This window comes from Chinchilla lanigera, unplaced genomic scaffold (assembly GCF_000276665.1).
Source record: "Chinchilla lanigera isolate Chin_1 unplaced genomic scaffold, ChiLan1.0 scaffold00096, whole genome shotgun sequence".
Taxonomy (NCBI): Eukaryota; Metazoa; Chordata; class Mammalia; order Rodentia; family Chinchillidae; genus Chinchilla; species Chinchilla lanigera.
Genome location: NW_004955497.1, coordinates 5684423 through 5708276, shown reverse-complemented (window position 1 = coordinate 5708276; position 23854 = coordinate 5684423). Strand labels below are relative to the sequence as shown.

At 41.8% G+C, this 23854-nt stretch overlaps 1 protein-coding gene across 4 annotated transcripts in view; it reads left to right on the top strand.

Moving 5' to 3' along the window:
* The first annotated feature begins 6845 nt into the window (after window positions 1-6845).
* The window catches only part of LOC102025027 (phospholipid-transporting ATPase IB-like), a 216397-nt gene continuing 199388 nt past the window's right edge, over window positions 6846-23854 (top strand). The window contains exons 1-3 of one of the 4 annotated variants that reach the window (XM_005406337.1): window positions 6846-6983; window positions 7434-7524; window positions 19857-20000. In XM_005406337.1, the coding sequence (XP_005406394.1) occupies window positions 19900-20000 (101 nt within the window). In that variant the 5' untranslated portion in view covers window positions 6846-6983; window positions 7434-7524; window positions 19857-19899. Of the gene's footprint in view, window positions 6984-7065; window positions 7202-7433; window positions 7525-19856; window positions 20001-23854 lie in introns of those variants that run through there. The other 3 variants (XM_005406338.1, XM_005406339.1, XM_005406340.1) reach the window with 3 other exon arrangements.

Genomic DNA, 23854 nt, shown 5'->3' with positions numbered 1-23854 from the left:
TGTTTTCTTCCAAGCAGTGATTTCTTCTGAAGGTACCAAAACCTTTTATTATTTTTGCTTGAATTTTCTGTGCCACCCCGTCCTCCTTCCACTCTCAGTAGAATGCAGACTATACCAGAGCAAGGACATTTATCTGTTTTGTTAAGTGTGGTGCCCCCAGCATTTTGAATTGTGCCTGTACTTCGTGGTTGCTTAATAAATCGGAATGAATGAACAAATAAAAGCAGCTGGGTTATCTCCTGGGCATAAAGTCTTTCTAAAAAGTGCCAAGCCAACCCAAAGGGCTGGAATACTGTGTCCTTCCCTTTACTCTCTGTCTTCTTTCCCTTCCATCTTCCAAAACAAACAAAGCTCCCACCAGCACTTCACTCTTCTGACAGACGGCTCACAGTCCTTGCCGTCCCAGCTCATCAAACCATGTAAATGGATTCATATTGGGAAACAGACGAACCACACAGGGATGTCTATAACAATCACATTCTGACTTCCCAGCTGGGTTCAGATAGGTCATGTCTATGCTGCAGTGTGCAGAGACTTGGACAAGCTCTAAAATGACAGGAAAACATGGACACAATATTTTAGAGCTACAGCTGCCAACAAGCTAGCTCTTAGATGCCTGTTTTTGGTTATAACAAGCTCTCCAGCTAATGTTCTCCTCTATCTGGTTGTGTGCTTGCCTGCTGTGTCCCAAGATGGGGACCCTTTACTGTATCATCAAGGGAAAGGCCAGGCTGGGGCAGCTAGCCTACAGGGAGACATGCGCCACTGATGCCTTCCTGCAGGTAGACTCAGAAGATACAGACCCTCTGGCTAAGCTGGTAGAAGCTAACAGGACCAACTAGAATGACATATATGATGAGACCCATTGTCACTGGGGAGTGATGTGTGGGGTCCAAAATCTGTGCCTTGCATTGTCAACCTGGAAAAGACAAAGGCTCAAGAACTTGCCACTAAAGTGGGGTAAATGTACTCGTGAGTTTTCTGTGCACACAAATAATAAAAATTGTCCTTAACCCAATGGATAAAAGCCAATATTTCAGAGCTGGTGTTCATGTCTATATGATCGGCCAATCTAAAATTTCCTTCTTCATGTTTATCCTTCTTCATAGTAATATGACAATATTTTTTCTCACTTTAAGTAAAACTCCAAGACTTTTATAGAATTTTCATTGGGATGTTTAAACCAACTTCATTCTCATCATTCAGAGCTATTTACCTAATAGAGGCTTTCTGGAGCCCTTCGGGCCCCAGTACGGAGCACTCTGGTTACAGATGTTGGTCAGTGAAGCTGCTCTGAAGAGTGGCCCCTCTTGTAAATGGAGCAGCCCACACTCAGAGCTGACTTTCTTCACTCTGTAAACTGTTAAAGGTCATTTTATCTTTGGCTTCACTTCTTTAATTATTAAGCAATTTTACTTTGACAGTAAGTGTTTAACCCCAAATCCTCTATCCAAAAGTAAAAACTAAGTGAAAATTAGTGAAAGTGGAAAATATTCTCTAAAATGCTCCTAGTTACCGAAGGACAGAGGCACTGAGTCTTCAAAGTTATCAGACACTTGATTTAAAAACTTTATTTCCTGCTCTGTTTCCAGAGCATAGGTAATTCCAAAGCTTAGCGAATTGCTCTTATAGCACTGCAGTCTGATGAACTCTTTTCTGAGCCTATACCCAGAAGCATACGCTGAGTCCAATAGACTTTCTATTTTTAGATTTTTGAGGATGCTCCAGATTGATTCTGCCCATCCAGGAACAAGGGAAGACAGATCCGGTCTTACCTCTAGGCCTCACACGGGAGCTAGGTTTGAAGCCCGACTGGGCTGCTTCAGACTGGGTGACTGGCCAGCGACTTGGCCTCCGTAGTCTCACTTCAGGGATGTGTACGAGCCGGGTGTCAGAGACAGTGCTTAGCAACAGTGCTGATCAACAGCCACGCTAACCCAGCAGTCGGCCTCTCTTCACAGTCGAGGGGTGTTACGGGACTTCCGGCGGCAGCGAAGGCGCAGGGCGCCTCCTAGCGGGCAGTGTAGCTGGCCTCACGCCGGGCTGTGTGGGCTGCACTGGCTCCGCCCAGGGTGAAAGGCAGGTGGACTGTGGACAGTTTGAGCAGGCTTGTACTCCAGCTGTGGAGGAGCCCGAGACTACTAGAATGGCAGTAGAAAAGGAAATACTAAGGCTAGGAAACCTAACTCAGCCCTTACTGGTCACGTGACCCGAGACCCGTGGTATAACCTCTCCATGCCTCAGTTTACTCATTGGTGATATGTTTCCTAGGGTTAATGAGGTAATCTGTGCAAAGGCACACTGAGTGTTCTCGAAGTGTTTAAAAGAAGAGAAACAAGATTTGGGACGAATGAGAGACAAAGACCATCTCACTGCATCTCCAGCCTGGGCAAAACACATCTTGCTCTTAAGACAAGGCCACATTCTGGAGAGAGAGCTGTGTGCGGGACAGCTTGGCTTCCGGTGGAGAGAACTGCATTTAATCACAGTCTCCATTTATGGAGGTGGGCACTGACTTAAGGATTATCTAGTCCAAATATTTACTGAATGAATTTTCAGGAGTTATAACCTAGTGCGTAGTCACTTCAACATGATCTCTCTTCCACATCAAGGGAATATGTTTTTCTGAGAAGTTATTATTAGCCTAGGAATGTAACACTATATGGGTCGATATTCAAAAGTACTTACATACAGTCCTCTGTTTAATGCCATTACCCCTTCAGGGCAGTGCTGTTACTAATGACCTTTAGCAGGTGAACAAACTGAGGTACAACGAGGTGAGGCAAGTTGCCTGAGATCATAGGCTAGTGGATGGCAATGCTGGCTGAGATCTGCGTGAGGTATTTCGCCTCTAGGCTTAGTGCTGCTGGTTACTAAAACAGTAACTCAAGAGTACATTTTAGATGCCTTAATTCTCATTATATTCGGTTGTCTTTCTGTTAAATTGGGAAATTCTACTCCCTGGATAGAATCTAAAATTTACCATTCCTATAGTATGTTAATCTTCTGGTATATTGAAATTCCTGTTTTTGGACTAGATCTAGAATCCGGTTGCCTGAATACTTAGATATAAATAATGCCAGCCATTAAAATGTAGACGGAGCTATAAAACTCATAGGACCTGCAAAATTATATGTGATGGTTAGGGCCACAGAAGGAAATCATAGCTATAGCAGCTGGTGAAACTGACAGGCCAGATATTAACTCCATGAAGTTGCTGGCTGAGCAGCTCTTAGAGGCTTTATTTTCCCAGAAAGGTCATTTATGGGATTTTTTTGTGCTTTAATTTTTTGAAAATTTATTTTTTATACTACTGGGGATTGAACCCAGAGCTTCATGGATGCTAGGCAAGAGATTTACCACTGAGCTATTCTCCCAGCCCTCTTCTATTCTTCTACACTGTTAAAAGATGTTAAATGTACTCCCAGTGACGTGTGACTTTGACTAAGTATCACGGTAGGGAGATGAAGTTAATCAAGACTGTATAGGAGAGGAGATCCTTTGGGGGACATCACATGGTTGGACAGTGGCACCTCACTGGACAGCCGACATTGCTGCATGAGGAAGCTCGGGAGGAAGTGACATTAGATTTTGTTAGGGGGTCTCGGGTGAATCTTGAGGTATTGCTTATTGGACCATGGTAAAGAACACATTTGGGAACAAGGGAGCCATGTTACACGTTAGAGATAAAACTGACAGGGCACACAGTTACTGTGCTTTTGAAAGATGGGACCACTGTAGTGGGCTGAGAAATGGTCCCCTCAAAAGACACCTGTGTGTCTGGATCCTGTGAGTGTTACCTTTCTCGGAAAAAGAGCCTTTGTGAAGGTGGTTAGGCATCTTGAGATGGGAGATTATCTTGGATTATACGAGTGGGCCTAAGTGTAATCACATGTGTGCTTCTTCTTTTTTTTTTTTTTTTTTTTTTTTTTTTTTCTGGTATGGGGAATCGAACTCACGACCTCGCGCTTGCTAGGCAGGCGCTGTGCCGCTGAGCTAAATCCCCAGCCCCCACATGTGTGCTTCTAACACAGGAGCAGGAGACTGGACGCAGGGCAAGGGAAGGGGAGGCCATGCAGAGACAGAGGCAGACATGAGTAACAGGACCACAAGGCCAGAAATGCTAGGAAGGGCCAAGGCCCAGATCGTTTCTTAGAGTCTCCAGCTGACATCTGGATTTTGGTCCCCTGACTTTTGGATGTCAGAACTCTGAGAGAATACATCTTCGTGGTTTTAAGCTACCAATTTTGTGGTAATTTATTATCATTTCCAAAGGAAACATAATATAAATACATACTTCAGAGAACTAATAGATTTCTGAATCTACACAACAAAAAACGCTTTGTTATTAGCTTTGTCCTATTTTCCCTCTGCAACTCTTTTTTTTTTTCTTTTTTGGTACCGGGAATCGAAATCAGGGCTTTGCACTTGCCAGGCAGGCACCATGCCGCTGAGCTACAGCCCCATCTCCCACTGTTGGACTCTTGACTCTGCGTGGTTGGTGCTATGGAAGGGACAGCCCATCCATCTTGATGTGTTTTTTAATCTGGATTGCCAGAGATGGCTATGAAGCCAGTATCGGCATTTCAGTGTCAAGACAGGGCTTAGAATGTTAGTGTTAAAATTGCTCATTTTGATTCATCATGTACTGAGAGCGTTGACTAGGCTTTAAAATCTGTATGTGGTGGTGAGGAAAGGGCCAGACCAAAAGAAAAAAAATATGGCCCAAACCATATGGCCGTATATGTTTAGCATTGTAAGTATATTGATGTATACTGAGTTTGTAAATTGTTATTGTACACAGATTTGCAAAGTCAAGATTAAACCAGGAGCCCAGGGACTCCAATTCTGGCTTTTCTACGTTAGGCAATTTACTTAGTCTGGGGAGATGAAATGTCATGAAATATAATCATAATATTATTTACATGCCAGGGATACAGCTCAGTGGCACAGTGCCTGCCCGGCAAGCATGAGGTTGTGAGTTCGAGTCCCAATACCACCACCCTCCCCCCAAAAAAACATCAGGGTAAAAATTACTTAGGAAAAACATTCACATTACTTTAGAGTATTGGCTCATTAAAAAATAATATTATTTAGTAAATACATACTATGTACCAGAAACTAGACTAAGGGCTCTACACATATTTCACCTTTGTAACAATCTATAGCATTAAATGGCATGCCTACTGTACAGATGATAAAAATTAAGGCTGAGAAAAATTTAAGAAAATGTTACCAAACGTGAAAATTGAGTGACTGATCTGGAATTGAGACACAGGCATATCCATTTCCAAGTACATATTCTTAATCACTGTTAAGTTTTTGTGCATTCAAAAACAGTGAAAAATTCCATTTGTTATGCATTATAAAGTGTCCTTGATTTCACTGTGATGTCAATGTTACACAGGAGATACCAATACAAACTCTAGAGTGTGTCCTTCCTAGGTTCAGTGTTAAAGGTCCTTAGTCTAAATGACCCAGTTGAACTAGAGGTGGGACCTCTGGAGTTCAGGGTTTTGGTAATGGTTTAATCTGGGGAAAACCAGCCCAAACCCCACCCTCTCTTTAAAGATTTCTCTTCCTGCTACTTATTGAGATGAACCTGCCTGCCCTGAAGATTGTTTTAGCTGCATTGCACAGGTTTGCGTACCAAGGAATTCTTCCTGATGATTCTTCTAAATATAGTCTAATTTCTCATATAACTTGCGTTATTTAGGGGTGCATTTAAAGTTTGTGAAAATAGTGAATTTGTTTTAAACTGCAAATGTCATCAAGTTTTCTGCTCTAGAATTTTTCAGAGTATTTCAAATTCAGTATTAAACCACTTAGTGACACCCATGATCCTACTTATGTTAGTGTACTAGTCTTCCTGTTTTTTTGGTTCTAGTGCAACCTATAAAGGCTTCCCCCTGGACAGTGGCTCAGCAACAGTAGTTTTAGACCTTTCTAGGTTCTTTTCCTCACTTAGCATCGAGCTCTTTTGTCCCTCTTACCTGTAGGTGCTGAAGTCTCTGCTTGTCACTGAACCAAGAGTCAGTGAACCCAGCACTTTTCCCTGCCCACTGCTCTGTATTCTATCCTATGTTTAGAAGCCCAGCAGTGTTTTTGTCTCTTTATACGTGTGTTAGTCATTGTTGTACGTTTGAAGTAGAAGTGTCACTGTTTTAAACTCACTGTCCTATTTTGTTTGCAAGTCTCTTTTTCTGTCATTTTTTACTACTGTTAAATTATTTCAATGTCATTTCATTCACAAACGCTTGTTGAATGTATATTATTTGTTAAATGTGTTAGATATTGTCCAGGTGTATTAAAATGGCTTTCGTAGCAATTTTTGCTTCAAGAAGGATCCAGGTCAGTCGGAGACTTGATCCTTCTGAGTCTCAGTTCTAAAATCAATAAAATGTGAATAATAGCATTATATTAATTTGTTTCAAGTTAGAAATTTGTCTTCTGTCTTGCAATAGCAAAGCTGATTGTATTTTCTCTAACTTTTTTTAAACTGAAAAAAATTGCATATATTCATGATGTGTAACATGCTCTTTTGAAAAACATATATATTGGGGAATAGCTAAATTAAGCTGATTATTAACATAGGCATCAGGTGAGGTGCATAGCACAGGCTATGGTGTGTCAGCTCCTTGGTAAGGGACATTACATTCCTGAGCCACCTGGAGGAAAGATGGTTGGACTTCTAAGTGCCCACCTCTCCTGATCCCTCCATGGTGAGCTAGAAGGATGGAGGGGAAAGAAGTCTGTGAATTGTAAGCACAGAAGCTGGCTGCCTGGCTCAGAGCAGGGTGGAGGGGAAGTGAGGACCGCCCCCCTTCCAACTGTCGGAATGTTCAGAGTGAAGCTGGGAAATTTTCAGCTAAGCTCAGGGGCCACAGTCTGGCTTTTAGGTCTATATTTTGTGTGGCAACAGTCAAGATATTGACCTTTAAAGATCAGTTTTCTACTCCAAAGCGGTCTCTTCGGCCTGATTGGTGAGTGTTTCACTTTGCTGTCCCTTTAAGTGGGCTGCTGCTCTGCAACTGAATTATAACTGAACTTGGGCACATTCTCAAAGATCCCAGGCTTACAGAGGCAGACTTGGATGTGTCCTTTTACACTGTAGTACTCCAAACAGGCTCTTGCCAACTCTCTGAGACAGGCGTTTAGAGTGTCAAATCAGTATCTTATATCCCAAATGGCCAGAGAAATAGTAAGTTGAGATGATAACGTTATATGTAGTTTCATATTGTTCAAAACTATTGTATCAGTTTGGACTGTCTTTGGTGCCAGTGCACTATTTCTTCAGTGAGGGAATGGTTGCCAATACGATCTAACTGGTGTGTATGTGTTTAGGGAGATGAGTGTGTAAAACTGAGTTTGTAATACTGTGTCACATGGTGTTATATTTACTTTCTGGATTTACTCTATGCTTTTTTCAACAGGAAATAAATCATTGAAATAAAAGAAAGGAAAAATTATATTTGGTCATTACCTCCAAGATCATTCTTCCTGCTCCTGGACCACAACCTACTGGTATCAATGTGTTATGCATGTTTTTAGCACATTTTAAGATCTAAAACTATATATATCTATAAGGAATATATAATATTGTAGGTGTGTTTTTTTTTTTTTTTTTTTTTGGTTTTTCTCTGGTACCGGGAACCAAACTCACGACCTTGCGCTTGCCAGGCAGGCGCTTTGCCGCTGAGCTAAATCCCCAGCCCCGTAGGTGTGATTTTTAAAAAGTTTACATAAATGAGTAAATATAGTACATATATATATATATTTTTTTTTCACACTGGCTAGTTTTTTTTTTTCTTTTAAGAGTAGGAAGAATTTATTGAGAGAAAGAAAGTATCTGTCTGAGAGGGACAGAATGGGCCTGGAAAGTGGGTGGCCCACCAATCCCACCTCTCAAGGGTGTTTATTGAGTAAAGCCATGAGGTAAAGCAGGCTTAAGGTGGGAAGAGCTACAATCAATCAATAAGATTGCAAGTATAGTCACTTAGGTAATACTGATCCAGTGGCAGATCATAGGATGGGTGTGAGGTGGGACAAAACTATGGTCAACCAGTAAGTATACAACAGGTATAGTTGCTAGGGTGATATTGATTAAATGGGGGATCAAATGGGGAAACAAGTCACATAGCAAGCGCACATGGGCAGACAAGGCCTTACCTGAAAGGGTGGGTTAAGAAGGTTTGGTCACCAAAGTGGTTGATGTCCACTTAGAATATTAATCACTGCTGCATCTCTAGGGGAAGTACATGGGTGAGTAGTTCTTTTTCTTGAAGCCTGGCCTTCAGTGAATGTGCCTCTCATCACAGTTGTCTTCTGCATTGACCTCTCAAGGGCTCAGCCCTGTCTGACTACCTGTAATATGTCTACCTAACTTAGCTATCTGCAATGTTCTCCCCCTGAAGAAGTACCCTGACTGCCATGTGGGGGTCGGGGAGGGGCGAGCAAGAGTCAGAGACCGATCTGGCTTCTTACAGCTGAAGAGGGTTGTAATTGTGATTGGCAGTCAGAGATACTCCACAGAGGGTCTATCTAAAGGCCCTCGATAGGTGCCAGGTGTTCTTACCTTGGGTAGATGTACAGCTTTAAATCTGGAGGAGACAAGGCCACAGAAACAGTTAAGTATGCATGGGCCACATAATAAAATCAACAGGATAATTATGAATATAGCCAACAAGGTTTTCCACCAGGAGGAACCAGTAATAGCTTTCCACAAAGAGGATAAGGAGAAGGTCCAGGGAATTTTAGAATCTGACATGTCATTAACTTGTCATCTAATATCTTGAACAGCTATTGAGATATTAGCAGAAGGATCAGGAATGTACACAACATTCAGCTTTTATATTTGCACAAGAACCCTCTTGGGTTGCTGTTAGAATGTCTAATGCCATCTGATTTTGGAGGGCTTGTCTTATTAATTTTACTTCTTCATTCAGGAGAGAGATATCTGCCAAGGTATCATTTAAGGCCCACTGAGTATAGTTAGTTAAGACCTCAGTGTGTTGCATGACATCCTCTAACTCTAGAGATGGGATAAATATAGAAGCCAAATGATCATACTAGTGAAATACAATTCTAGACCATTGATTGATGCCATAGGTGGGGCAAGTTTGTACGTTTGCCAATACTTTTGACACTTCTGCCTTGTAACTGTGCAAATCCAAGTGTGCATCTTCCTATCCATCCAGGGAGTATCCAAGGCCTCAAATTGGTTCCACAGGACCAATGAGTGCATTGGGGGTTTCCCATCTAATTCCAGGGTGATTAAATCAGTTTGTTGCAAACTAGTCTTCAGCCTGTAAAGTTATTTTTGTGTATGTATACATTGTTTGGGGTATGTCCATCCCAAGTATTTAATAGAGTTAGGCCAGTGGGAATAAGAGTGATTTTTCTGTTCCCAACATAAGGGGACCTTTCTACTAAGATATCCTATAGTGGGAGTTAACCATAGATAATCATCCCATATCTGAAAGCAGCCATCGTGCTATCTATGGTTGTTGGCCCCCAGGATGGGATCCTTATTTTTACTTAGTAGGGGTCATAGTAGATCCTTTAGAGAGGCTTCAGTGGCATTGTTAGAAAAAAATTCTATTATGTCTGGGACCGTTAAGAGTATAGTTTATAGGCCACTCAGCTACTTTGTAATGGTGGGCTAAACTATGAACCATTGAACTCTTTCACAACTCACCAATATAATCTTGTATTTTATTTTAATCATCTCCTTGGGGATACACACCAAGGAAGTCCTGATGTATTCCACAAGGGGAACAGGACACATATCCAGCAAGATGCTTGTTGTAATGATTCTGCATATTCTCGCGCCCACCTTAGAAAGGAATTGCATTCTCCCTTAAGTGGTAAAGTGAACAGTAAAAGGACTAAGAGTAACATCTGAGATTACTTATCTGAACACTTTGTTTTTTCTTTGACCAGAATCTTAAGTCTTCTATGGGTTCACAGGAGTATTCCAGTGATGGTTGCTCACACTCAGGGACAGTCTCTAGTTCCCAGGACTTGAGTCAGTTGTGATGTGTCCAGGGGTCCAGGCTTGCTACCTTGACAGCTGATGGAGTTGACAGGATCACAGTATATGGCCTTCCCAGATTGGTCCTAGGGAAGAGGATGACGAGGGAAGAGACTTTAACAGTATTAAGTCTCTGGGGGTGGAAGATGGGATTTCCCTTTTCATTAGGCTGAGCTTCCATTAGCTGTGGAAGAGTCTCTTGGAATTTAGCCAGTGAGGTGACATCCTTTAGTAAGGCATCTGTTTCTCTATTGAAGAGAAAATTATTAGTGAGAAAAGGGCATCCATAAAGCACTTCAGATGGACTGAGGCCTAGAATTTGAGGTGTATTTCTTATTTTGATGAGAATGTAGTAAGTGAGGCCACTGGAGATGGGTCTCCTGCGCCATTTTGTGAAGATGTCTCTTTAGGATCTCATTCATATTTTCTACCTTTCCTGATGATTGTGGCCTCCATGCACAATGGAGGTAATGGAGAATGCCCAGTGCCTGAGAGATACCCTGTGTAACTATTGCTTTAAAAGTGGGTAGGTTTTGAGATCCATTTACTGATAGTTTTTAGTGCCTATAGTATTTCATCATGTGATTAATGTAGATTTTATTTAACTGTTCTTCTATTGATGGGTATTGAGGTTTTCCTATTCCTTCACTCTTACCCATGTTGAAATGCACATTGAACAGACACCCAAGTTTTAAAGCTATAACTTTGTGTGGAAGTACTAAATTGTAAGGCATGTGCAACCCAAACTTGCTCTCTTTCAATTCAAGTTATATACCTGCCAGTACTGTGTCTGTTTCTACTTCCTAATGTCCTTGCCAATCCTTAGCATTGTCGTGCTATTTATTTGTTTATTTATTTATTTATTTATTGGCAGGGTCTTTCTGTATAGTTCAGCTGGCTTTGAGAAAATTTCTCCATGATATTTTGCACTTGTTATTTTCTTTGTAAACTATCAAGCTATATGTGCCCCAAATGTTTAGGACTGAGTAAAACACAATCATTGGCCAATGCTTTGTGTTTCAAGTGACATCATACTTGCTGTATAACTCATCAACAACATTTATTCTGCCTTTGGTTTTGTTGTAGAAAGTTAGCATCTCAAGCTTCTGTTTTGTTGAGGGTTCCCTATCAATACTTCCATCATGGTGAATGTTGACGTCAGCAGTACCAGCCTTTGTTTTTGTCATATATGAGTCCAATGTTATATATTTCTGAAACCCAAAGATTGTACTATACAATTCTCTGTTTTGAGAGTGCAACATTTCATTTAGAATTTCTGCTTTCTTCCTGTGTGTAGTTCCTTGATTGGTAGACTTGTACTCTATTAGCAAATGTAATGTCAATTGGAAACTGGTAAACCAATTGTCAAATGTCACATTCCAATTCACTTGGGAGACTGGAGCAACAAGTCTGTTCACATCATCATTTGGTTTATTAGTATAGAAATAAAAACCTGGTGGCTGAGTTCTAGGATAAATTTCTAAACTGAAACCATAATAAGTCTTCATATCCACAATGCCATAAGTTTTTATGCCAAATTTTGAAGCTTTTTGGAGGGCATATACTGCCTGCAACTATGGCAACCATGAAATGCTGCAAGGTGTTTATCAATATTCATGCATTCAGATTGTGTGTAAATTGCTTGACAATTACTCATAAATCTCTCAAACAAGGAGTGGATAGCAGTCAGATTATTAGTTCTTTTTCTTTCTTTGCAGGCAGTTTTAGCATCAAACCTTAGGCAATTCTGAAGGAAACCAAATCTCCTCAGTGTCATTGTTGTTCTATAAAACTCAAGCCTATGTCCATAAGTCTTTTACATTCCTGTGATTATCATGAAAAATCCTTGCTAAATACAGCAGACCTATGAATGCTTTCAGTTCAGCTAGTGAGGTGTCATACTGAGTGCATTTTTGAATATGGCAGTTGGTGCATATAGAACATTTATATTTCAGCATTTGTGTATTTCACAAACACCTTGTAGCATTTTGTCTGTTATAATTTGCAACACTGAATGGCAGTGCTGGCATTCTGTCCAGTAGGTTTCACCCCTGCCGAGACTCTCACTATATTTTTGGACCTATATTTTCATTCTATATTTCTGTCACTATATCATTCTATCACTATATTTTCATTCTAACATTGGCTTTTTCCATTTGGTTTCATTTTGACTAATGAAATACATACTCATATTGCTGCTTTCTTCATCATCATCTTCTTCATCATCATCTTCTTCATCATCATCTTCATCATCTGAATCAAGGAGGTCTGCATCCCCTGTGTCTGTATCAGTTGATTCTTGCTGCATTTCACTGACACAGGAACTTTGGCTCACATGGCCAACATCAAAGTCATTGTCATCTTCATCATCCATGCATGTGTCATCTGATTATTTACTTTCAACCTCCTTGAAAACTTATAAATTTGGTTTCTCATGTGCCATTGTACTGAATTGGGTTACTTCTCCCAGAAAAATCTAAAGAAAACTTTCTCCCAGAAAAATCTAAAGAAAACTTTAAAAAAAAACAAATCCTAAATGCACAGAAATTTAGCAATGAGCATTTCATAAGTAAAACTCACCTGTTGGTGCTTTGAAGCTCCTGTACATACCTTGCTGTTCATTTGACAAGTGAGCAAATGCATATATATGGATGTTTGTTTTCCCCAGGTGAAGCTACTGTGAGTCATACTCACATTTCATTATGGTAAAGTACATATTTTCATAACAGAAGAGTGCTGTGGGTATATTTTACCCCCTGTGATGCTCAGATAAACATATACACTACATTTATTAGATGGAGCATTATGTAGGTAAAAATTCTGGTGTGACACTTTTGTGCATGTGCACACACCTTGCTGTTCATTGTATAAAGTGGGTAAACACAAAGATTGCTTCCTATATCTCCCAGGCACAGCTATTGAGATACACAGGGAGCTATTGTTATGCTAAAGTACAAATTTATAGTAGAAGAGTCTGGCATAGGTTGTTGTAATAGGGCTGAAAAAAGGGCATTGCCCCTTTACCTCTCTTGGAAGTCACTTCAGCCCAAAGTGCTTGCAGTGATGATGGGAAGTGCACAATACTGGCCACCCAACGTTTTATGTGCTCCTCTGTGTTCAGAAACAGCAGTCAGCAGTCACAGCATGGTCCTGATGCTTAAAGATAAGGTCCTTTTCATCCACCCTGGCTCCTGCTAGCTGTGAGCTGCATGTGGGATACTCTTGGAACAAGCACACAGCTGTGTTCTACAAGGCTGGAGCTGGGAGGTCAGTAGCAGTTACTGTGTTATGAGGTGAAATTAACTGGAAATAACTGCTGCTTACAGGGCAAGAGTGTTTTCTCCTGCAAGCATTTAATGGACCCCACTATTTAAAAATAGTTACACTAGACAGATTCTGCCAGTAGAATATTGTCTTGTGCTTCCTACTTTCCATCTCTCTAGAACCTTTCCTGTCTACTGATTTTTGCTTCATATATTTTGATGTTCTTAGGTACCTCACACTGAGGACTTCTCTGTGGATTGTGCCAGTACTTTGTAACAGTATATTCCTATTTTTCTGTCATATCTCTTATGACATTGCTGACATTCATTTCATTTATCTACATGCTATACTTACCCAAAATAATTTCTAGTATTATCTTGAACAAATTGTTATCTATTAAATCAATTAAAAATAAGAAAAATAAAAGATTGTATTTTACCCTCATTATTTTCTTATCTAATGCCCTTTATGTAAACCCAAGTATCTGGCTCATAGAAGTTTTCTTATCTCTGAAGAACTTCTGTTAGCATTTCTTTTGATGGCAGGTTGAGTAGTGACAAATTCTCTCAATTTTTGTTCCTCTGAATAATTACACTGATTACAGAATTTGGGGTTGGTAGTTGTTTTTATTCTGTTTCCCTTTCATTTAGCACTTTAAATATTTCTCTCTGCTGTCTTTTTGCTTTCTTATTTTCACGTGAGAAGTCCAATATATTTTTAACCTTTCAAGTAAGGTGTTGCTCTTACTGGCTTCTTTCAAGATGTACTCATTTGATTTTCTGCAGTAAGAATATATATATATCTAGGTGTAGATCTTGCAGGGGTATTTTTCTTGCTTTGATGGACTTGTGGCTTGTTAATTTTGGAAAATTCTCAGCTGTTTTCAATTCAAATATTCCCTGTGTTATTTTCTTTTTCTTCTGGTATTTTCAGTATGCATATTTTATATCTTTTGAGATTGTCCCACAATATTTGAATCCATTCTGTTTAGTCTTTGCTGTTCATTGTGAAGTTTCTATTTAAATATTCTCAAGCCTACTGATACTTTCCTGGATATTTCCCGTCTACCAGTGGGCTTGTAAAAGGCATGCTTCATTTCCTTAATGTTAGAAGAGGTACCGCTCTGGGCATATTTCAAAATGTTTACTTTTCATCTTCCATTGGTAGATGCATGAGGGGCCTTCACCCTGTGAATCTAGTGGTGCTCTTGCAGTTAAAACTGTGAAGCTGTGGGTCCTCTGTAAGATTGCATCTCCAGGAGATTTTATGCCCTAAGCAAGTGGATGACTCACTTTCCTGCAGTTAGTCAATTAGTCATTAAGTGGTTGTACCAGTTTCTGGCTCCAGAAATATTGTGATTCTCTGAATTCATTTTTCTTTCTGCCTTGAAGCCAGCCAACTATTAACTGAAACCTTTACAAACTGCGAGCTACAATAGATCTTGCCTTCTTTAACTCTGGGTGCTGTGTATCTTGTCTCAGCAATAAGAAAAGTAACTAAGACAGTGTCCTTATAAAAACTTTGACATAAAGACACAAACAGGGAAGATGCTGTGAAGAGACAGAATACTATGTGAAGGTGGACGCAGAGTTTTGCTGCCACCTGTGAAGGAATGCCTGGAGCTCTAGAAGCTGGAAGGGGGACAGAAGGACCTTCCTGTATAGATGCTGCTGGCACATGGCACTGACAATGCCTTGATTCCAGTCTTCTGATCTCAACAACTATGAAGCAGGAAGTGCTTATTGCTGTAAGCCATCCACTGTGTGGTATTTTCCTATCCCTAAGAAACTAATCATGACCAAGTGGTATTTATCCCAGAAAAGCTAGGATGCTTCATCATTAAAAAAAAAAAAAAAGAAAAAGAAAAAGGACTGGTCATTAATTTTCTGTAATATTCAATAATACTCAATAATATTCAAGGATACTCATTTTTTTCTGCTGTTGAGAAGATAACCTAGTGTCAGACCACGTCCATTCTCTTTATAATTATCCCCTGCCACCTCTGACCCAACTACTTCTAAGATTTTTCTCAGGGCTGGCATACAACTCACTGGTAGAGTGTTCATCTTCCAGAGTTCTAGCTAATTCTTTGTTAGATCACCTCACTTTATTCATTTGGCCTCTTCAACTCTTTTATGAATATTACACATCTTTGCTTCTTCCTGCTGTAATTTTGAATTTTTCTTATCTATATTTAATTTCATTATTTTTCATTTCAGTAGCACTCTATCTACTGCTAAACTTGTTCATTTAGTTTTTGACTTTGTCTATGACTTCCCTTCTATTTCTAGGGGTTTTATTTGGTGCTTTTTCAAATCTTCTGGATCACCTTTCACAGTTTCTCTTTATTGGTGTTCAAATCCTGTGTTTTATTTTTGTGACATAGTAAGTATGATCGTTTTCCCTTCCCCCTCCCACCCCTCCTCCTTCCCTTCCTCCTTTCCTCCCTTCTTATTTCCTTCTGCCCTTCTTCCCTTCCTCCCTCCCTCCCTCCCTTCCTTTTTTCTTTCCTTCCTCCCTTCCTCCCTCCCTCCCTTCTTTCTTTCCTTCTTCCCTCCCTCCCTCCTCTCTCCCTCCCTCCCTTCCACCCTCTCTCCCTTCCTCCCTCCCTCCTTCCTTCTTCCCTCCTGTGTTAGTTTGGGACTTCTTTTGCAAGGGGAACAATATAATACAGGACACATACTTTACATGATTATTTATAATAGTCACCCAAAGAACAGTATACAAAAGAGTGCAGGAAATCTGTCCACACACTAAGACCAAGGAATCCAGCTGAGGGCCTGGATCCCACAATAATGTCCTACATGAGTTGAGCTGAATACCCAGAGCTCATAACAATGCCTTCCATGAATCCAACTGGAGGCCCAGAACCCATGACAACGTCTCATGCAGACCTGTTTCACGGATCTGCTGGAAAGGCCCAAAGGTCAGTGGTGGCAGGATGAAGGACCTGTGCTAGCAGGCTGAGGGATCTGCACTGGAGCTAGGAAGTGATGCTCAGAAGAACCAGAGCTCCCCCAAAAGGCACCACAGCCATCCTCGGCAACGGTGAGGTCCTGAGCTCCTCCGATGATCAGGATGGCCGAGTTCCCATCAGGGAAGCCAATGCAGCAAGCTTTTCCAGGAGGCTGGCAATGCACCATCTTCCCCTCCGGAACCAGGAAGCTATGCTCAAAGTGAGGACCAGAGCTCTCCAAAGTGAACTGAAGCCATTCTCAGCGCCAGTGAGGTCCCGAGCTCCTCGGAGGATGAAAACAGACAAGTTCATCAGGAAAGTTAGCTCCCCACAGCCTCTCTCAGCTCCCAACAGCCTGCTTCTTCTTCTCCAGGTCTGCCTCTTATGCTGCTGGCAACAGTCCTCAGGTGGGCCTCCCACACCCGGCACCACTCACTCAAGTTGAGTGAGTGGTTACAAGTTGACCACCAGTTATCAATCCACTATACCTCCCTTCCTCCCTTCCTCCCTCCCTCCCTCCCTTCCTTCCTCCCTCCCTGCCTCCCTTGCTTCATCCCTCCCTCCTTTCCTTCCTCCCTTCCTTGCTTCCTCCCTCCCTCCCTTCTTTCTTCCCTTCCTCCCTCCCTCCCTTTATTTCCTTCTTTCCTTCCTTTCTCCCACTTTCACTTTTGTTTTTCCTCCTTCAGGTTGATGCTGAGGCACTCTCCTGGAGACTCTGTGGGGTGTCTGAATGCTGAACTCACCAGCTGCCCTCTGGCTCTCCCTCTCCTGGACAGCATGTGTCTGTCCAGGGCTTGTTTAGGTTCTCCATTATTGCAAGACTTGAGCTTTGGGGCCGGGGATGTAGCTCAGTGGTGCAGCTCCTTGCAAGCGCAAGGTCCTGAGTTTGATTCCCAGCACCAAAAAAAAAAAAAAAAAAAAAAGAAAAAGAAAAAAAGACTTGCGCTTTGGTTTCTGTCTGCTCTGCCTTCCTATAGTTCACTTTAGTACAAAGCAGATAATTTCTTCAGGAGAAAAAATGCTTTAGAGTTCCTCACCTAGCCATCTGGATTTTTTTCTTTTGATTAAATTTTGGTTTGGTGATAGATATCTTCATTATTCACAGCATTTTAGAAATTTTATTTTGTTTTTTGAGACAGGGTCTTGCTATGTAATCTTGGCCTTGAACTTGCTATGTAGCACAGGCTGGCCTCAAACTCGTGATCCTCTTGCCTCAGTCTCCCTCTTGCTGAGATTATAGCATGTACCAGCATACCCAGTGTAACAATTTTTTTAACCTAGTTTTGTAAAGCCATTTCAACAGAAATATGGTCCCCAAAGGGTGATCTACCTTTTATCATTTTAAGTCTTAATTTTGCACTTGAGTAAACCTGGTTCCCGCCAGGCGCATTTTATTTTATCTCTTGGTGAGATATTTGATCTATTTCTGTAGCTTAATTGTTTCAGTGCCGAAGTCTAAGTGTGGTTCCATTATTTTCTGTCCAGCAGAAAATGGAAGAAATTCAATTATTTTGTGATTATAATAATGTCTTTTTTCATTATTAAAATCTAGTAACTTTACCAGAAGTGCTTTGGTATTGACTTTTATCAGGTATCCCTGAATCACATTAAATTCATTAAACTCAGGCCTTCCTTCAGCGAAAAATTTATTCTAATTTTTTTGTTTCTTCCTCAAGGATTACACATATGCACACACTGTATATCTTTCTTTTATTGCACAGCTATTATTCTCCTGCAGTCCTTTCCTTTTTTGGGCTTCTTTCATTTCATTTTACTTAGTTCTTTGCAGTCTGTGCAACGTATCTCAATTTTCAGTAGTCTTGTGTTCGGCTGCTTCTAATGTACTTTCCTTTTCCTTGAGTTATTTTATCTTTGGTTGTTTCTTTTTTTATTTTTGGAGCTCTTTTAGATCACTTAAAAAATCCTGACTTTGTGTTTCTTTTGGCTCTTTTTTGTGTTGCTTTAAATATACGTTTCATAATACTTGAATTTAATTTCCTTCAAAGGAGTCCTTCTCATCTGCTCTATATTTAATTCTTTTGATGTGCAGAAGGAATTCCCTTTGTCTGTTCCTCACACCTCCTCCTCTCTTGGGCAAAGGACTGTATTGCTTTTGTGTAGATTATACGCTGGTTCACTTCACTGTTTCTCAGTTTAAATGGGGCTGCTCTGCAGGACGGGCCGTTCACCTAGCTGAGTTTAGGTGGAGGAGGCGTCTGGTGTTTGAACGCCGATGTTTGTGTAGGTGAGTGACAGGTGGGTGACAGGTGAGTGAGGGTAGAGAGAGACAGCCTTGAAAATGGCGGTAAGGAGATAAGGGCTTGATTTGTTTTGATCAAGCTGCTTGCCCAGCGCTTGCTCACCCTTTCCCCTGTACACCCACGCGTGGGCATGTTGCTAGTGGAATGCATGAAGAGATACAGCTGCTTGAACATACAATAATGGTGGGAAAATGCCTTTTCCCACGGGTCTGAGCATGTGCACTAACCCTGGGCTCTAGGGCCTTTGGCAAAACAGAAAATTCAGGTGCGTAGATTCTGGTACAAAGATGATCCCTTCATATTGAGAGTATAAAGGACAATACCCCTCCTGGTTTTTATCTCTATTGCTTTTTAAAAAATAAAGGTTGTTTTGTTCCAAATTTCATGCATTTTTGAGTCACAACATGTCAAAGGAAAAACTACAACAAAGTAAAACAGGCAAGGAAGTCAGACTATTGCAATAGGAGAAGTGCATGGGCTCAGTTCTGCTGAAAGAAAGGACAAGAGTTTTTAAGACTTGGATGGGGCCAGGTGCAGTGGGACACACATCTAATCCCAGCACTTGGGAGGCTGAGGCAGGAAGATCCTGCGAGTTCAAGGGCAGCCTGGACTATAAAGCAAGACTACCTGCCCCCCCCCCAAAAAAAAAAACAACGAAAAAGAAAAACTAACTTGGATTGGATCAGGGCACTGCAAGTTGCATGCTTTTGCTAATGAGCTTTATTCAGAGGAAAAGTGAACTTTCCAGGGTCCTCAGGACAGGAAGTGGTTTTATACTTTGGACCAAGGCAGCCTTGGAACTTAGGCCCTGGCCCTCCCATATGCACTGAGAGATGGGGTGTTCCCTTTCTTCATGTCCACATTTTAAAGAGATGCCCTGGGTTCTGGAAAAAGACATTCCCCGGATCTTAAAGGTAACAAGAAGCTTTGAAGGAGATGAATACACATTTCAAAGGGGATAGAGAATGAATTTGTAACTACAGGTTTTCTAAAGTACCTGCTTTACCTCAGGGCAAAACATGCCTGGATAAAGTGTAGCCAAGGTGAGGGGAACACGAAGGAGGCCAAGGCGTCCTCTGTCTGAGTCTCTGGGCCCCGTCTCACCTTGGGTCGCTCTCCACCCTGAGCCTTACCCCAGCCCGAGCCTCTAGGCTGGAGAGGTGATGGAGTCGCGCAAGCTGGCAGAAAGCCTGGGTGGCCCCTCCGGCACAGCCGCCCATGTGTTTCCGCCTGGTCCTGGAGGAGGTGAAGCTCAGGAAAGAAGCTGCAGGCCGGGAGAGCCGGGGTCCCGAGCCCGCCTGCCTTGCGTCATGAGTGACATCTCCGTGCCTTCTCACTGCAGGATCTGTGCGTTTTTCCTTGGGTGTCGGAAGGTGGAGGAAAGGATGGACTGGCAAAGATACTGGCAAGGCTTGGAAGTGCCAACGCCCCGCACCATTTATATCAACGACCCCCTCAGGAACAGTTTCTGCCCAAACTGGATCAGGTGAGAAGAGGGTATACATCTGGGAGGGGAGGCAGGGAGGGTCCTCCTTCCAGTTTGTCTGGATCAAGTCATGTGGTTCTACGCTTCAGGCTGCAGTGCTTTTCTCCAACTTTGAGGGACTTGAAATTGTCAGGCTCATGACTGAGACAAGGGTCTGCTTTCAGCTCACCCTCAAGCCACTCCGCCCCGTCATGGTCTCTGTTCTTACTTGTTCCAGCTACTACCTGGAACTGCCAATCCGTAGCGCTCTTTGAAACTTCTTCGAATATGAGATAAACAGTTTCAGAGGGACTCTTGCAAGTCTGGACTCCCTACTGGCGTCTTGTACTGGGGATTTAGCACTCGTCTTTCTTAAGAGTTCTGTTTCCTGAGGAATTCACTGAGATGAGTACTTATTTCTGAGGTACCATTAAGTGAAAACTTGAAAAAAAACTACTTTCTGAGTCCCTGTTTAAAAAACCCAGGCACTAAGACCAGGTATTGTATCCACTAGCTCAGGAGCTTTAAGCTTGTTGCCTGTGAACTGATGCTATAGCTTAAAACTATGCCTCATTGACATGGCAAGAAGGAGATATGTGTGTAGCCCCACAGTGAACTCTAAAGAGATAGGGGATAGTGAGCTAAATGGTGGCTCAGGGGACTTGTCTTCTCTCCAAGAGTTTCAGTTGTAACGCCCAGTTGTGGAAGAGGAATAAAGCCTAGAACTCATGCAGAGCAGAACATAGAGCTGGGAACTGTAATGGTGAGCTTCCCCAGCACTGGGATAAAATATTGAACACTTACCACTTACAGGAGGAGAGGTTTGATCTGGCTCAGGGTTTCAGAGAGTGTAGTCCAGAGCTGGGTGGCTCCAAGGCAGAGATATCACGGTGGGAAAGCGCGGTGGAGGACGGCTGCTAATTTCACGGTGACCAGGAAGCACAGGAGGAACAGCTCAAGAGGAGGAACAGCTCAAGCCCCAGGGACCCCTGCCACCTGTGGTGGGTCCTGTTAGCACATTCATATATGAACATGTGAGGATCCAGGGCTAACTGCACATTAACTTCTTATTATTTTAATTGTTAACACATATTAGCTGGACAGATTCATAGGATTCATTCTGATCTTTCCATACATGCACATGTTATGCACTAATCATGTCCACATCCTCTTTTTCTACCCCTGCTCTCCCTTCCTCTTCACAACACAGCTTCCAAGTCTCTTAATTTCTTTCTGTACCTCCTCTCCTTCCTCCTTCCCTATCTCTAGTGGCCACTATTCCGCTCTGTATCTCTATCGTGTTGACCTACTGGTTTCTGTAAGTGAGTGAAAACACGCGGCGTTTGTTTTTCTGCACCTGGCTTGTTTCACTCCTCATAATGTTCTCCAATTCCATTCAGGTTACAGCAAATGACAGGACTTTGTTCTTTTTTTATAGCTGAGTAGTTCCATTGTATAATATACTGTATTTATTATACCACATCTTCTTACTTATCTGCTGAAAGTCATCTGGGTTGATGTATTTTCGCTATTAAATGTGGGGGTGCAGGTATCTTTTTGGTATAAAGCTTTCATCTCCTTTGGGTACATACCCAGTATTGTTCTATTTTTAGTTTTTTGAGACATCTCCATGCTGTTTTCCATAAAGGCTGCGCTAACTTGTATTCTCATCAACAGTGGAAGAGTTCTTTTTCTTCATCTATTTGCCAGCATTTGTTACTTGCCTTAAACATGTTTTTAATTAATAATGCTGACAACCCTTGTGTGGAGCTGGTACCTATGTGTAACGCATCTGAATTCTTTCTTCATCCCTTTTCCCCACTCTCCCTTCTCATTCCTTCTGTTTCTCGATCTCCTTCTCATTTGAAAAAGATCTATTTCTCTACTTCCTATTATCTATCTTTTATTTTGCTCTTTATTTATGATTTGGGTTTCTCATAGAAGAGAGACCATGAGATATTTAAGCTCATGTGTCTGATTTACTTGACTTAATACAATGGTCTCAGGGTGCACCCATTTCCCCACAGAGGACCCAAGTTTATCTTTCTTTATGTCAGAGCAACATTTCATTGTGTGTAAATAGCACACTGTCTTTACCCATGCACCTCTGATGAACATGTTGGCTGCTTTCAAGATCTGGGTATGATGAATTGTGCTGCTACCATGTTTCCCCAAAGATAAGACCAGATCTTATTTAATTTTTGCTCCAGAAGAGGTAATATGGCTTATTTTCAGGGGATGCATTATTTTTCATGTACTACAATCTACATGTATTTATTCATGTGTAAAAAACTACATTTATTCAAACACAGTCATGTCTTCTTCTGAAACATCCTTATAACTCTCCAAACCCCCAGTTCTGGCCAGGGGGAGAAGGCCTGAATGTCCTGCGACTCCTTTTCCTGCAGAAGCGTGGGCCCCAACCGCTCATGGGCGGCGCTAGAGCTCTCCTTCACCGCGCGCTCCTTGTCCGTGTAGGGGTCAAGCGCCCTGGCAACACAGAGGCGGTGATTTCAGCCCATGAACTCTCCCCCACGTCACGGCCTCTTGCAGGCTGGCTTCATGGAGTTTGCACCGAATCAAGTGTTCACAGGAGACTCCTGAGACAGGAGTAACAACGAAAATGATGGTTAAGAAGATGGTCCACACAAAAGTGACGGTGAATTGCAGGCACCAAAACTGAGAAACCGTTTCTTTATTTCACACGAGTGCATAAAGCACATCCATTACAACACAGGATGTATTGAATGACGGAGATTTATATTAGGTACAGTCATGTCTGTGGGTTATCAAGGGTGCAAGTTGTTTGTGCATTGTTCTCTACTCCTGCTGGTAATTCGGCAGTCAGTCTCAAGTTCACCTGTTTACATAGGCATTTACCTCTTAGCCAAAGGCACTCTCTTGGGTATTTATAAGTTCTTACTTACAATTTGTATTATCATTGAAGTATTAGTGTCGATAATATTATTTATTTATATATTGACATCACTATTTTATATTTCAGTATGTCTGTTGGGTGTTGCAATGAACATATTAAATGTGTCTGCTTGGCTGATGATCTTAACTGAGGCTTATTTTGGGGGTAGGGCTTATATTATGAGTATCTGAAAAAAAGAGTGCTAGGGCTTATTTTCCAGTTACGCCTTATTTTGGGGGAAATGCAGTACTAGGAGATGTTCCAAGGGATCTCCTGTATTCCAAATATATTCTTCCTTTCCACGTTTTGGAATAATAGTCTGATTTCCCCGTGAAAGTCTGGATCAGTTGTCTCTGCCAACACTTTAACTCCCTTTTTATCTGTGTACTCAGAGGCATTAGAACCCCAAATGATCATGCGGATATCTTAGCTTCCAGCTCGATGGAATCATTGTTGTGCTTCCTGGTAAAAAAATTTTTCCCCTCTGCAACTAAGACTTCCAGGCCAGCAGAGCACAAGGTCATGGGGCTAGGAGGCAAGAATTTTGCTAGTGGGTGACTAGAGTAGTGGTGAGTGATATCATTCCCACTTCTGCCCCTTGATTCCTGGACCCATGACTCCTGGCTCTAGGAGAAAAAGTATCATACAGTGGACCTGATTCAAAGCAGGTACAGCCTCCTGGGGAAGCTTGCTCCAACCTTGCAAGCTATTACCATCTAGCTGGCACTGTAACTGCACCTTCAAAAGGCTATTCCACCTTTCTGTCGGTCCAGCTGCTTCCAGATGGTGAGGGACATGGTAAGACCAGTGAGCATGAGTCCACTGCCTCAGGCAGGGAGCCGGCTAAACTCATTGCCTGCATGTTTCCTAACTGAGTGACTCTTTTCCCCACAGAGAGGAGCAGTGATGAGGCTCTTCACGGATGCTGGGGCTTCCCTCAACAATTTCTTTCTTTCCT